Below are 15,923 nucleotides of genomic sequence, written 5' to 3' on the forward strand. Positions count from 1 at the left end.
TCATTTGAAATGTAAAATATTTAATGGTTTCTTTAATAACGACAACATGAAATAGAATAAGTGAAGGAAAAGTAAAAGGGATATTGAACTGATCTCGAAAGAAAAAGTATTATAAATACGTAAAATTACCCTAAACAGTCTGAGTAAGATCATGGAACCGCCTACATTCTATTCAATAAAAGCCCATCCCCTTCTTTACGTTACGGAAATCTAGGCAAAAGTCAAATCAAGTTTTGAAAACATGGCATCCACTTTACTGGGACGGGTGTCATCAATATCTAAAACTGATTTAACCTTGCCGTTGAAGGGTCTTGTCTACAGACGGGTAAACATTTCCACCGAGATGAATGCAATAACTACCAAATCTAATTAAAAACTCTGTTGGTTGTGTAAGTTAGCTAGTTTAGCAGCAGGTTATTGTTAGTTGGCTAGCTAGATGTGCTTCTATGGGAAAGCTGTGCAGTACCTACACACTTTCCAAAAAGTTGAATTACACATTATTTCCGATGTTGACAGACATGCAAAAAGTTGAATTACACATTATTTCCGATGTTGACAGACATGAGTGAATGCATTCTGCAATATTTCTGGCATAGCTAGCTAGCTAGCTACATTTGTTACAGTGTTCTGCTACAGATAAATTGCTAAGCAGTAGGGACAATTTTGATGATATGACCACTTTTGTGATGTTCATGCAAAAGGACATATTAAACGAAATACTAAACCTGTGTAGGCAGCCTGCTGTGTGTTCTCACAGCCAGACATGTAAGTATCTCAACCTTTCACCCAGTCCCCTCTGCACTGGGATTGTGAGCACCCCCACTGTTGGAGGAGTAGAGTGCATCAGTGGTGTTTAGCGTTGGAGGAGTAGAGTGTATCAGTGTTATCATTAGATGTAAGTGAATTGCTCTTACTAATGCATTTGTTTGACAGGAAAGACAACTCGTTTTTAATTAAATGGCCTCTATGCTGCTTGCAGAAGTACAAGTTCAAACATAGGCCGAGTACAGGTTCTTATATAGCGCAAGTGAACAGAAAACCTGGCTTAAAAAACAAACAAATAAAGCAACACCTCACGGCACAACGCTTCTCCCCATGTGACCTACTTGTTGTATATGTAACTGATAGATGCACACACTACATGTTAATGTTTTAAAATGTATGTAAATTGGAAAGTATTTTTGTCTGTAATGTCTTTCTCGTTATGTGTCGGACCCCAATAAGACTAGCTGTCGCCATTGGCGTCAGCTAACGGGGATCCTAATAAATCAAATCAAAATATGTGACTCACAACATCCCTTTTCAGCTGGTTCATTAACATGAGTTTTTTTTATTATTATCCCATTTACTGTCCTTATATAGTTGTTCAGCAGTGGGACCAGGGCATTGAGTGAGACTGGACCCCCCCAGGCTAAATTCTTTCCTGCAAATGAAGGATCAATGCTGCTCCCTGGGACTTACAAAGGCAAAGTGGCCTTTATCACAGGAGGAGGAACGGGGTTGGGAAAAGGCATGACCACAACACTGTCAGCACTAGGGGCAGAGTGTGTCATCGCTAGCAGGTGGGTGGAGACTTGGTAGTCAGTTGGGCTATAAATCCTAACTTTAGGTCAACTCTACTGCTGCCTTCTTGCCCTCACAAATTAGAAAATCACACAATTTTGTTTGTAATTTATAGAAAACTGGACGTTTTGAAAAAGACTGCAGAGGAAATTACAGCCCAGACAGGAAATAAGGTACTACTACTGATCAATTACCCACATTGAATGCATTCATTATCCAAGAGTTCTAGATACTGATACATCAGTATGAACTCTGCTTTAAGTTGTGTTTGATACTTGAAGACTCTATCTGCAGGTCCATGCTGTGCAGTGTGATGTGAGAGACCCCAAGGCAATTGAAGCTGCTGTGGACCAACTGGTGGAGGTTGCTGGTCTCCCTGATGTACGTAGGTGCAGATCAAGGACAGTTTTGTCTGAAAGTGGTATACTTCGCTGTTCTAGATGTGCTGGCCAATAATACTCCAATTGCTTGGTAAATATCCTCCTCTCTCATTCCTCTAGGTGGTGATCAACAACGCTGCAGGGAACTTCATCTCCCCCTCAGAGAAGCTGTCTGCCAACGCATGGAGGACCATCACAGACATCGTCCTGAACGGCACAGCCTTTGTCACCCTGGAGCTGGGCAAGAGGCTGATACTGGCCGAGAAGGGTAAGCACCAGAGCTATCGGCGCTTGTAACGCCAGGGTAGTGGGTTCGATCCCCGGGACCACCCATACACAAAAAATATATGCCCGCATGACTGTAAGTCGCTTTGGATAAAAGCGTCTGCTAAATGGCATATTATTATTATTATTATTATTATCTGATGGAGCCCATAAGCACAGATCTAGGATCAGCTTCCCATCCCCATTTATTTGTGTTGTAATGTATTGTGTAGTGCAGCCACCAGGGGGCAGTAAAGATTCACCATTTGCCAACAACTCCTGGACATTTGATCCTTCGTAGGATCAACCCGGAACAGTGGTGTGGATGCATGTGTACAATTTCTCTCTGTTTTCTATTTAAGTTTGTCATATTGACAGTGATTGAGCCTCAATATGAAGTGCTTGAGCACTTTTCCATTCACTTGGTCATAGTCCAGCGTCACTCCACTTGTCCACTGCCCTTGTGCCCTAAGCTCCTCTTGGCTTTGCGTGCATGCACCCTCTCATTCATTCTCTTCCCCTTTTTTTCCTCCTCTCTCTGCTGTCTCCTCTGGTCAAAGGGGCAATGATATGGAAGGGGAGGATAGGAGAAGCCTTGAATCTCATGCAATGTTGTGGCTATTTATAATATGTGTGTGCGTGGATAAGCTTTAATATTCATTTGAATATCCCAGCCCTTTTCTGATTACTGTGGCTTTTCCATCTGCCCTCAACACTGCAATTAAGCAAATCACAATTAAGCAATTACCTTGGTGTACAAAGACAAAAACATGCCATCACACTGGGGGCCCTATTCAATCTGAACTGGTATTTTTCCAAAACTGCCATTCTTCCAACAGTGTAAAAAAGCATATTTGAATTGATACCCAGGTGTCTGTTCTTCTTTCATACTATTAGCATTATTCTATTGCAGGGGTGTCAAACTTTTTGGCTCGAAGACCACATCGGGATTTTGAAATTCAACGAAGGACCGCACATTTTTTAAATTTGATCGATTTGTTCATCAAAATCAATTTGCGGGCCAAAAATAATAATTTCCCCTTCCCTGTTCTATTGGCTACATAAATCTAAATGTGCTTTTATTGCAGTACAAGAAAGTTGCTTTGTCTTCTCACCTGGCAGCTTGGCTCCAGCCTTTGATTAAATAGTCTCACAGACAAACTATTTATTCTGCTAGCATCTCCTTCCACTACCCCGCTGAGTTCTTGATATTCCGTGTGTGTAGTAGTGTCATTTGTTTTATCGATCTAGAAGTAACCCTGACTCATGTTCAGTCTATTGCAGTGTAATCTGGCCCACAACGGCCACAATGTTTTATGAGCTTTAGTGTGCAGGGTATATAAGCCTATTGAACTGTACAATGACTAACCGCCACTCTCAGATCAAGTCAGCCTATGACAGTCTAATGGATAAATTGGTCTGAACTGGGATCCGTTGTAAATTATAGGGATGTACATGATGACACATATTGCTGCTGGGCATATACAGTGTATTCGGAAAGTATTCAGACCCCTTGACTTTTTCAAATTTTGTTACGTTACAGCCTTATTTTAAAATATATTTTTTTTACTCATCAATCTACTACACACAATACCCCATAATGACAAAGCAAAAACAGGTTTTTAGAAATGTTAGCAAATTTACTAAAAATAAAAATCAGGAACCTTATTTTAATAAGTATTTAGACCCTTTGCTATGAGACTCGAAATTGAGCTCAGGTGCATCCTGTTTCCATTGATCATCCTTGAGATGTTTCTACAACTTGATTGGAGTCCACCTATTGTAAATTCAATTGATTGGACATGATTTGGAAAGGCACACACCTGTCTATATAAGGTCCCACAGTTGACAGTGCATGTCAGCAAAAACCAAGCTATGAGGTCGAAGGAATTGTCCGTAGAGCTCCGAGACAGGATTGTGTCGAGGCACAGATCTGGGGAAGGGTCCCAAAAAAAGTCTGCAGCATTGAAGGTTCCCAATAACACAGTGGCCTCCATTATTCTTAAAAGGAAGAAGTTTGGAACCACCTAGACTCTTCCTAGAGCTGGCTGCCCGGCCAAACTGAGAAATCGGGGGGGAAGGGCCTTGGTCAGGGAGGGGACCAAGAAGCCGATGGTCACTCTGACAGAGATCCAGAGTTCCTCTGTGGAGATGGGAGAACCTTCCAAAAGGACATCCGTCTCAGCAGCACTCCACCAATCAGGCCTTTATGGTAGAGAGGCCAGACGTCTGGAGAAAACCTGCCACCATCCCTACGGTGAAGCATGGTGGTGGCAGCATCATGCTGTGGGGATGTTTTTCAGCGGCAGGGAGACTAGTCAGGATCGAGAGAAAGATGAACGGAGCAAAGTACAGAGCAATCCTTGATGAAAACCTGCTCCAGAGCGCTCAGGACCTCAGACTGGGGCAAAGGTTCACCTTCCAACAGGACAACGACCCTAAGCACATGGCCAAGACAATGCAGGAGTGGCTTCGGGACAAGTCTCTGAATGTCCTTGAGTGGCCCAGCCAGAGCCCGGACTTGAACCCGATCGAACATCTCTGGAGAAACCTGAAAATAGCTGTGAATCGACGCTCCCCATCCAACCGGACAGAGCTTGAGAGGATCTGCAGAGAAGAATGGGAGAAACTCCCCAAAAACAGGTGTGCCAAGCTTGTAGCGTCATACCCAAGAAGACTCAAGGCTGTAATCGCTGCCAAAGGTGCTTCAACAAAGTACTGAGTGAAGGGTCTGAATACTTATGTAAATGTGATATTTCAGTTTTACATTTTTTATAAATTAGCTAACAATTTTATCCATTTTAGAATAAGGCTGTAACGTAACAAAATGTGGGAAAGTCAAGGGGTCTGAATACTTTCCGAATGCACGGTAATTACAAATCAAACAGATTACAACATATTGACAGTTGGACATATTTATGTTTCTTTGAGGTATGTACATACGTTGTGTTTGTAGGTGCTGCATTTCTGGCCATCACCACTATCTACGCAGAGACCGGCTCTGGATTCGTTGTGCCCAGCGCGGCTGCCAAGTCAGGAGTGGAAACTCTGTGCACGTAGGTATTTCCAAACAGGCACTACCAAAAAACCTATCACCTGTTTAGGACCCCTTTCCCTGTCCTAAACCAACCCGTCACTCCTATCACTAGGCTCCTTAACAGAGAGGCAGAACGGCACACACCACACGTAGGTATCCGCACTGGCCTCATTTGAAAAGATTTGGCTCTCTCACATGTCAAACGCCTTATGAACACTAATGCATTTTTAAAGAGAAGCAGACATTAGCATAACGAAGGTCCAGGAACATTTAATTAACATTAAAGTGTGTCTCTCTCTCCCGATCCCCCTCCAGTAGGATTTAGACAATAATGAAGACTGATGGGCTCTGTGTGTGTGTGTGTGTGTGTGTGTACCTTGTTCGTTCACACGTGTGTGAATCCATTAGTGTGTGTGTGTGAACCCAATAAAATCCTGAATGGGATCGACACCTTTCATGTGAAGACAGGGAAGCTCTTATAAAATGAAGAATACACCTTCTTAATGAATCTCTGAGGGCTTTTACCCAAAGAAAGATCCCACTCAGTATTAGTCCCTATCAATCCCATTAAAAGAGTTAATGACACTGAAAGGTTTTCCCATAAACCCAGGGGACTGGGAATGATAAATGGGGGAACTATTCGTGTCTCTCACAATCATGTCCCCTTTGTACCTTGATATGTTTGACGTCCAATACAAGTAACCGCAGTGTGTGTGTGTCTTTGTGTAAAACAGTGTGCGTTTGTACGTACAATATGCTTGTTGTGTGTTTGTTTGAACTACAAGGACAGACTAGCTGGATTGTCATTTAAGGTTACGCTTGAATCCAAAATAAAGGAAACACTTGAGTAAATGAGGGATACAAAATACACTACATGACCAAAAGTATGTGGACACCTGCTTGTCGAACATCTCATTCCAAAATCTTGAGCATTAATATGGAGTTGGTCCCACTTTTGCTGCTATAACAGCCTTCACTCTTCTGGGAAGGCTTTCCACTAGATGTTGGAACATTGCTGCGGGGACTTGCTTCCATTCAGCCACAAGAGCATTAGTGAGGTTGGGCACTGATGTTGGGCGATTAGGCCTGGCTCGCAGTCGGCGTTCCAATTCATCCCAAAGGTGTTCGATGGGGTTGAGGTCAGGGCTCTGTGCAGGCCAGCCAAGTTCTTTCACACCGATCTCGACAAACCATTTCTGTATGGATCTCGCTTTGTGCACGGGGGCATTGTCATGCTGAAACAGGAAAGGGCCTTTATTCTTCCTCCACCAAACTTTACAGTTGGCACTATACATTCGGGCAGGTAGAGTTCTCCTGGCATCCGCCAAACCCAGATTAGTCCGTCGGACTACAAGATTGTGAAGTGTGATTCATCACTCCAGAGAACGCGTTTCCACTCCTCCAGATTCCAATGGCGGTGAGCTTTACACCACTCCAGCCGACGCTTGGTATTGCGAATGGTGATCTTAGGCTTGTGTGCGGCTGCTTGGCCATGGAAACCCATTTCATTAAGCTTCCAACGAACAGTTATTGTGCTGACGTTGCTTCCAGAGGAAGTTTGGAACTCGGTAGTGAGTGTTGCAACCGAGGACAGTCGATCTTTACGCGGCACACGCTTCAGCATTCTGTGAGCTTGGGTGTCCACATACTTTTTTCCCTCACTGTATATATACAAAAGTATTTGATCCCCTGCTGATTTTGTACGTTTACCCACTGACAACTAAATGATCAGTCTATAATTGTAATGGTAGGTTTATTTGAACAATGAGAGACTGAATAACAACAAAAAAATCCAGAAAAACGCATGTCGAAAATGTTATAAATTGATTTGCATTTTAATGAGGGAAATAAGTATTTGACCCCCTCTCAATCAGAAAGATTTCTGCCTCCCAGGTGTCTTTTATACAGGTAACGAGATGAGATTAGGAGCACACTATTAAAGGGAGTGCTCCTAATCTCAGCTTGTTACCTGTATAAAAGACACCTGTCCACAGAAGCAATCAATCAATCAGATTCCAAACTCTCCAGTTTCGAGGCTGACGTTTGGCAACTCGAACCTTCAGCTCCCTCCACAGACTTTCTATGGGATTAAGGTCTGGAGACTGGCTAGGCCACTCCAGGACCTTAATGTGCTTCTTCTTGAGACACTCCTTTGTTGCCTTGGCCGTGTGTTTTGGGTCATTGTCATGCTGGAATACCCATTTACGACCCATTTTCAATGCCCTGGCTCAGGGAAGGAGGTTCTCACCCAAGATTTGACGGTACATGGCCCCGTCCATCGTCCCTTTGATGCGGTGAAGTTGTCCTGTCCCCTTAGCAGAAAAACACCCCCAAAGCATAATGTTTCCACCTCCATGTTTGACGGTGGGGATGGTGTTCTTGGGGTCATAGGCAGCATTCCTGTGGTTCCTGAGTTAATTAAGCAATTAACATCCCATCATGCTTAGGGGTCACGCATAAAAATGCCTGGTTGCCCAGTGACTTTGAAAGAGGGGTCTCAAAGGAGCATAGGGGGTTTAAAGGGGTGTGTGTCTCAGTCACAGACGTGTAGTTGCATACTGCAGAGTTGCCTATAGCTGGTTGGCCCATTCATGCAGTTTTTTTCAGTGTGAATGAGCGCTACTATCTGATAATGGATTCCCCCCCATATGAAATCGCTCACCCCAAAAAAGCAACCCCTCTCTATTTTGTGAAGGCAGCGGCGGCCAAATGTCATGGTCATTTATTGCACTAGGCATCTCAGGGGAGAGCTAGCCTATTTTTAGCTCCTATTCGTTCATTACAGTTTTTTGTGCGGAGGGTTTCAAGAAACTAGAGGGAATAAATCAATTCAACAAGCACCACCCTCGATGCCTCTCACTATAATGTTCCCAAAATGACATGGAATGACTAAAGCGCTCCTGGCATCTACTTTTTGGCACCCCAGCTTTTTCTGTATGAATAGTCGAGATGTATTTTGTTTTTAGGTGCAGAGCTTTATAAATCAATTTGATTGATTGATTGATTGAGCTAGTTACCCTCCAATCATATTAGACTTAGACTGAAGGCCCCATTATGAGTGACCACCTATGAGAATATTTAGGAGGTAGTGCCTCACTCCTAGGCTCAAGTCTAAACTAATTCCTAGCGCCTACACTAGGCCCTCTTTATTAGTACATGCAGTAGTGGTAGTTCTTGAGGACTTTTTCTTCCTTTTTTTCATGTGTATATTGTATGTGCGTATATAAACAAACTACTGTTTGTTTCTCAGGTCTCTGGCTGCGGAGTGGGGGAGGTATGGCTTGAGGTTTAATGTCATCCAGCCAGGACCAATCAGAACCAAGGTAGCAGACACAACTCTGGCATGAAACTATACAAATATACTGTGTTGCCATTTTTATGTCTTAAATCTTTCCCTTTCTAGTCTTATCTTGGCTTGTAAATGTGTGATTGGCTGTGTTTTGTGGCCTCTTCTCTTTGTGTAGGGGGCCTTCAGTCGTCTCGATCCCACGGGCATGTTTGAGAAGGCCATGATCGGCAGGATACCCGTGGGCAGGCTGGGCACACCCGGAGAGATTGCCAACCTGGCAGCCTACCTGTGCAGTGACTACGCCAGTTGGGTGTCTGGAGCGGTAAGAGAATGTGTCTGGATAAGCTAACCAGGCAGTGGATACCAATCATTATGTTAGCTGAATGCCTGCCTTGCAGATTGCAGTAAGTCCTTCACTGTAAATGACATTCAAGGTGCAATAGGATTAAGCAATGCAGATATAGGGATGGACTATCGCTAAGGGGAAAATGATGACTCAGCCTCAACATCCACATATACCGTGTTCTTCTCTTTGGTTGTGACATTCTCTTCTATTTGTAGATCATTCGAATGGACGGTGGAGAGTATGTCTCCATGGCAGGAGAATTCAATGATCTGAGGAGGGTATGTGCTGGAATTAACTTTGCAAACACCATTCCACTGTCAGGACCGGAACTTTAACACTAAAAAGTAATATGAACATAGAATGATAATTTGTTAGCATTGCTAGCTTTTGCATATCCTCTGTTCTGTTATGCGACTAGTTATTGATTCAATAACAAGATTGCAAGTGAGCTGTTGCTGGTTGCAGAAATCGGCCACATTTTATGACAGATGTTAGTTTATGGATGCGTGAGTCAGGTTGTGCCTGTTTTAACTTGCTGTGTTTTGTTTGTGTCAGGTCACTAAGGAGCAGTGGGCTATGATGGAGACCATGATCAGGGGCACCAAGGGATCCTAAGAAGTCAAGATGGGATGATACTAACACACAGATACTGTACACACATACAATCTTTCCCTCTGTTTCTGACCTAGAACAGAGATTATACCATGTCAGGGAATATGGCTACAGGATCGACACACACACAGCCTTCTCTGCAAACACACACTCTCACCCACTCTCACTTAACCTCAAGCCTTATGTCTCAATGCCTAATGAATAAATAGACAGCATGGTGACAGTAGGACAGCGTTTAAGGAGAAAATGGCTTTATCAGGAGGCCAACTATTTAGAGGAGGTTTGAGAGAGAGAACCTCATAACCTTTTTAGTTCTCACTGTGTCTGAGATTCTGCAGCACTTCCTGGATGAAACTGGCTTCTCATTGGTTGAAAAACCTGTCCGTTCCTACGATTGGCTTGGTATTTTGCCAGTAACATTTATCATTTGTTTTTACGATTCCTTGAAAATAATGAATTCTGTTCTGTTTCAATTGCCTATCAAAGTTGACCTCCAGTAATGCTATTCATTACTTTTAAGTGATTGTCCTGTGCTCTGTGTGTACAATACGTGAGGTTTACAAGGATTTGTCTATATGGAGTATGTTGAATAACATACTTTTTTAACAACATTTTATATCTCTGACGCATTCTTTTAAAATTCTCAGCCACCTAATGTGACATAGAGCGTTAGATGGACTTACTTAATTGAGTTGACACTAATTATTCCCTCCCAGGCTGCTCTATTATTATTTTAGTTACTCCGACAAATCACTAGTCTAAACACTGACATAAGCTGTTATAAATGAATAACCTAAATGAGAGGTTCTTGGTACGAAGTGGGATTTGTAGCAACTTGAAAGGCTTGTCGAATGAAAAATGCAAATAGTATTGATGTGCCAAGGCTTCATTGGTGAAATTAAAAGGATGGAAACATAGCCTTCACGCATCCAATAACATACCGATTGGTTACCTCAAGGAAGGACAGGATGCATTTTGACAACGTTGGAATGGGGCCTAAGCCTTTTATCAGTGCACCATACATGAAGCTAAATGAAAATGTTGCCAAACGTGAAGTAGCCCATTGTCAGGCATAGCGGGGAGCTGTCTTACTGTGATATGTAGCCATTGTGCCAGTGAGCTTCTCTACAGAGGCACAGAGAGAACCCCACTCCCTCCCATCTCTATTTGTAGTGTGTAAGTCACACTAATGTTATCTTGCATACTCTCCATTTCCTCCCTTTTCTACTTCCCCCTCCTTCCTTACCTCACTTTACCTCCTTTAACTCTTTCCCTTTCATTCCTCTTCCCCCTGTCTGTCTGAAACCTCCCTCACCCACTCACCCTTACATTTTATATTTTATTTTCCCCCCATTTCTGTATTCATTAGAGCAGTGGAGCGTGGTGGATTGTCAGGTCACATTTTCCCTGTTCCGCCACCAGACCTTGTCCTCCTCACTGAACAGAGGGTGCTTGACAGTGTCTAATGCCATAGGACGAGCACCAAACAACCACAACGGAGGAAACGTCCTTTCAATCCCACACAAAGCACCAGTTCACTGACCCTCCTGCTAAAGCTGTGTGTATGTGTCTCGCAGTGTTGGAGTATCTCCAGGCTAAACACTACTACTCTCTGATTGTTGTGTCAGCAACACTTAGTTGAGAAAATGAAATGTGGTGGGGTTTTATTTACCTATCCTATGAGGTTTGTGGAAATGTCCCATTGAAAGAACGACAATTTAATCTGGTTATTCCTGTGTCATCTTTAGTTGTGTTGAACCAGTGTCCAATTTGTTTGCAGGATCTCCATTGGCCATGCTTTTAAGGTCAGGAGTATGCCTATTATGTGTTGAGGGAAACAGGCCTCAATGTATAGAGTGGAACAGTACCTTGCTTTGATTAAGTACAATTAGCTTTCCTATAATGCAGCCTGTTCCCCTCTTCCTACTTCATACCCCTACCCTTTCTCGTCCCAGAGTTCCATTAAGCACAAACACACAGACACACACACACTTCACACCTGCTACATACTGCAGCTAACCTCATATAAGCCATCGCTATACATTTACAAACTCGGAGAGAGAATCCAGCAGCTGCCCAATTATGAGAGAAGATCATCCTGCTGTCTCAACTCTCACTGCATACTGCAATGCCTCTACACTCAATGCAGGGATTTATAAGGTTAACTCTTCCCTCTGTTTTTCATAAAGCAGCGGTTACCTTTTGACCATCAAGTGCCCCTATGCCTACAGAAAGCTCCTGGCCTGGGCACCAGACTGTTTCTGCATTCAGCAACGCTGCATTGTTGCAACGACAAGTTGACTAAAGCAGAAACAGATTGGCACACAGGTTAAGAAAGTTCCATCTGAAGTGTTAAGGGTCATTATTATCGGCGTGATTGATACCTTTGAATTGTTTAGTGAGATGCGAGAGTTGTTGATATACCTGTACATTCAATTTGAAGATATTGTAGATAATTTCTGGCCAGATTGATACTAATTCTGCCTTTGTCTCATCCCGTCTGGACTATTATAACACCCTGTTTGTTGGCGCCAAGTGTCCCGAACTGTGCTGCATGTGTCCTCACCTCCCCCTGTAAGCACATCACTCCAGTGCTGTTCAACCTCCACTGGCTTCCCATATGCTCACGCATTGACTTTAAAATCCTGGTTCACACCTACCAAGCTATCCACAACTCTGGACCCAAGTACATCTGGACCCAAGTACCTCCTACCCCACACACACCCATCGCTCCTTCAGGTCCGTCTCCGTTCAGCAGCCCCACAGCAGACAAACAATTATGGGTGACAGGGTCTTTCAGTTGTGCAGCTCCTCGGCTGTGGAACGCACTTCCAGTCACTGTCAGGGCTACAGTGTCTCTGGCCTCGTTTAAGGCACAGCTTAACTGTGCTGTTCAGAATAGCTTTAAAATACCTATGTTAATTATGTTCTCCTGTCCACCAGATCTGACAACACCTGTATATACTGTAGCTTATATATACTGTATATATTTTGCACCTTGGGTGTGAGAAAAGCGTTTTACAAATTAAACGAATTATTATTATTATCATGTTTCATCCATATCAATCTTGACATTGTCAATTCCCTGCTACGTCAGTGAAATAGCAACACAGCAGTGTTAGGTAGTTGTTGAATTGAGTTTTTATTACATCTTACACAGTGTTTCTGGTGCCCAGCTTGGTGGGGCATGGCATTGTTTACAGTGCAAAAAAAGGTCCATGTAGCACATCAGAGACTGGCACCATCGTTATACACAGGGCAGGTCAGGGGTCACGGGGGTTAGGCTACACAGCTCCGAGATATGTGCTTGTCCCATTCAGTAGTACCTCCACACAAAGCTAGCTTTCAGCAACTAACATGCACTGCAAAACGATATAGCTTAAAATTGTCTCATCACGGAACTGCTCTTCCGCTATTTCCTTATTTTTCGTTTCCATGCACCACATTACAGAAACATTTTAGTAACGTATTGCTTAGGCTACTGGAGGGATATAATTCTAATAGAATAAGTTATTGTTACTAGTAGTTGGACTACTTGGTGTAGAGCTATTAATTGACAATATGGTAAACATTGTTGTCATTGGTCAGGTAGGGGACACACCCTCTCTTTCAGCCAATGAGAGGCTACAGTCTTGGATTATATATCATAGAGAGGACAAAAGTACAGGGACTTTCAATGGTGGTATCAATCTCATTGTTACAAAAATCTGTACATTTACAAACAGTATAGAAACAACAGGTTTGAAAAGTATGTGCCACCCTATGTCTTTGATAATGTGCCCTAGCTATGCACACACTGTCGCTGGCAAATTGACAGATTTCTTGAAAGAAAAGCAAAAACTGAAACAAAAATACACCCTACATCCTTGGAGTTCCAAGCTACAGTCTCTTTACACACGTCACGAGTGAGGGGGAAGGGAGGCGGGTTGGAAGGGATGGAGGGGGTGTGGTTAAGGGGAAAGGGGAATGGTTTATAAGGGGGCAGGGGCTGAAATGTCCTCAGCACAGAGCACAAGCGCTAGCTCCGTCCTGTACAGCTTGCCGCCGTCTGATAGCGCCATAATGGCCGTCTTATATGTGGGGATTTTGCTGACTTCCAGCACCTGTCGGAGACGAGAAACAGACGCAGACATCCAACTGTCATTTTCAACCCTTGACTTTTACAGATTTGACATTGACCCTACTTTTTCATTTCAAAATCCCCCGTGGCTTTGAGATGGTCGCTGGCCCAAAGCTTAGCTCATAAACATATCACAAAATATTTACACAAAAAAAGTGGAGTAGGCGCTACATGCACATATGGCTTTAACATATGACATCCAGAAAACTATTTTTAAAGTCAGTTGCTGTGCCTTCTTGTCAGAGAGGAGAGAGAGAGAGAGAGAGAGAGAGAGAGAGAGAGAGAGAGAGAGAGAGAGAGAGAGAGAGAGAGAGAGAGAGAGAGAGAGAGAGAGAGAGGAGAGAGAGAGGAGAGATAGAGAGAGAGAGAGAGGAGAGAGAGAGAGAGAGAGAGAGAGAGAGAGAGAGGAGAGAGAGAGAAGGAGAGAGAGAGAGATAGGAGAGAGAGAGAGAGAGAGAGATATTGGATATCTGTCCAGTTCTAAGCATGCTCTTATGAGTTTGTTTGAAGAAGTATTGTGATTGTCCTCAGGCCAATCAAATCACCACTGGCAACAAACGAGTGCCTCTGTGATATTTGAAGTGTCAAGATGAATGAAGAAAAAATAAGATTTGTTTTGGACTGTTCAGGCCTAGATTCAATCAGATCAAGTGTTAACCAGCAATAGCTGCCACCCGCATAGCTGGTGTTTTGGCGGTGTCTGAGGTGTAACTGCATTAGAGCTACAGTATCAAATCTGTGAGCGGCTGTCGTGTGGTCATTGTCACAAAGCCACACCCGTCCCACTCGCGTTAGAAGTACAGAACGAGAAAGTGTAGGCTATACGAAAATAATGACGCTCAAATTGAAAATCATTCTACTACATAATAAGGATTTATATCAGCCTAATGGAGGTGTATATTAATGCACACATTCCAGTGTTTGAACTTGTAACAAGGCTGCATGGGTTTATTACTAATGCGACTCGGCGCATCCAATGGCAATGTCCGCGATAGGTATAACTCCGGGAGCCGCTTGCTGATTTGACAGCTCCAAACACAGTTACACCTCAGACATCGCCTAAATAAAAACAATGAAACTGCTATGCAGTTCTCGATTATCGTGGGTTAAGGCTTAGTCTCCGTTCTTCTCCATCAATTAATCGGAATGGAAAACCCACCTTCTTGTTCTTCTCACACAAGTCTTTGAGGAGGGCATCCAGCTCATTCTCATCCATGTAGCCTTTCTATCCTGAGAGAGAGAGAGAGAGAGAGAGAGAGACAGAGACAGAGAGAGAGAAAGACAGAGAGACACACAGGAAACAACAATGTCACACCATTTAGCCCGCCTTTGGGTTTGGTTTGGTATACAGTGTCAACATGATGCCACACTACATCTCACAAGCCTGATCTCAGTAAACAAACAAAACAATAGGCCTAATGAACAGATGTGTATATTTGAACAACCTGTTCATGGGCCCTTCTGATATTTGCTCATATTTTCTATTCATGAATTTGAACTGTTTGTTTTTGGTCATCTATGTACTGGCTTATATTATAACCACATCGCTGATACTATTGAGCGTGCCGTCTTTAGCCAACTCTCTTGCTATCTCTCTCAGAATGACGGTTTCAAGACTGGTCATTCAACTGAGACTGCTCTTCTCTGTGTCACAGAGGCTCTCCGCACTGCTAAAGCTAACTCTCTCTCCTCTGCTCTTGTCCTTCTAGACCTGTCTGCTGCCTTTGATACTGTGAACCATCAGATCCTCCTCTCCACCCTCTCCGAGCTGGGCATCTCCGGCGCGGCTCACTCTTGGATTGCGTCCTACCTGACCGGTAGCTCTACCAAGTGGCGTGGCGAGAAGCTGTCTCCGCACCACGTGCTCTCACCACTGGTATCTCCCAGGGCTCAGTTCTAGGCCCTCTCCTATTCTCGCTATACACCAAGTCACTTGGCTCTGTCATATCCTCACATGGTCTCTCCTATCATTGCTACGCAGACGACACACAACTAATCTTCTCCTTTCCCCCTTCTGATAACCAGGTGGCGAATCGCATCTCTGCATGTCTGGCAGACATATCAGTATGGATGACGGATCACCACCTCAAGCTGAACCTTGGCAAGACGGAACCCCTTACAACTCATCCAGAATGCCGCAGCCCGTCTGGTGTTCAACCTTCCCAAGTTCTCTCACGTCACCCCGCTCCTCCGCACACTCCACTGGCTTCCAGTTGAAGCTCGCATCTGCTACAAGACCATGGTGCTTGCCTACGGAGCTGTGAGGGGAACGGGGCACCTCCGTACCTTCAGGCTCTGATCAGTCCCTACAC

At 43.7% G+C, this 15,923-nt stretch overlaps 2 protein-coding genes across 2 annotated transcripts in view; one reads left to right on the forward strand and one right to left on the reverse strand.

The window, feature by feature from the left end:
• Positions 1 to 202: 202 nt before the first annotated feature.
• Positions 203 to 10,102, forward strand: LOC311113378 (2,4-dienoyl-CoA reductase [(3E)-enoyl-CoA-producing], mitochondrial-like). Its single transcript, XM_084156586.1, has 10 exons — positions 203 to 325; positions 1,363 to 1,562; positions 1,679 to 1,736; positions 1,858 to 1,944; positions 2,064 to 2,211; positions 5,164 to 5,263; positions 8,495 to 8,567; positions 8,709 to 8,855; positions 9,095 to 9,157; positions 9,435 to 10,102. Exons 1-10 carry the CDS (start codon positions 242 to 244, stop codon positions 9,492 to 9,494), a joined length of 1,020 nt encoding a protein of 339 aa, XP_084012712.1. The 5' UTR covers positions 203 to 241; the 3' UTR covers positions 9,495 to 10,102.
• Positions 10,103 to 13,462: 3,360 nt separating this feature from the next.
• The window catches only part of LOC311108325 (calbindin-like), a gene marked incomplete at both ends in the record, with an annotated part of 9,906 nt that continues 7,445 nt past the window's right edge, over positions 13,463 to 15,923 (reverse strand). Inside the window, 2 exons of the mRNA XM_084150953.1 lie at positions 13,463 to 13,594; positions 14,771 to 14,836. Coding sequence (XP_084007079.1) covers positions 13,463 to 13,594; positions 14,771 to 14,836 — 198 coding nt within the window. The remainder of the gene's footprint in view (positions 13,595 to 14,770; positions 14,837 to 15,923) is intronic.

This window comes from Coregonus lavaretus, assembly GCF_964263955.1.
Source record: "Coregonus lavaretus genome assembly, chromosome: 3".
NCBI lineage: Eukaryota > Metazoa > Chordata > Actinopteri > Salmoniformes > Salmonidae > Coregonus > Coregonus lavaretus.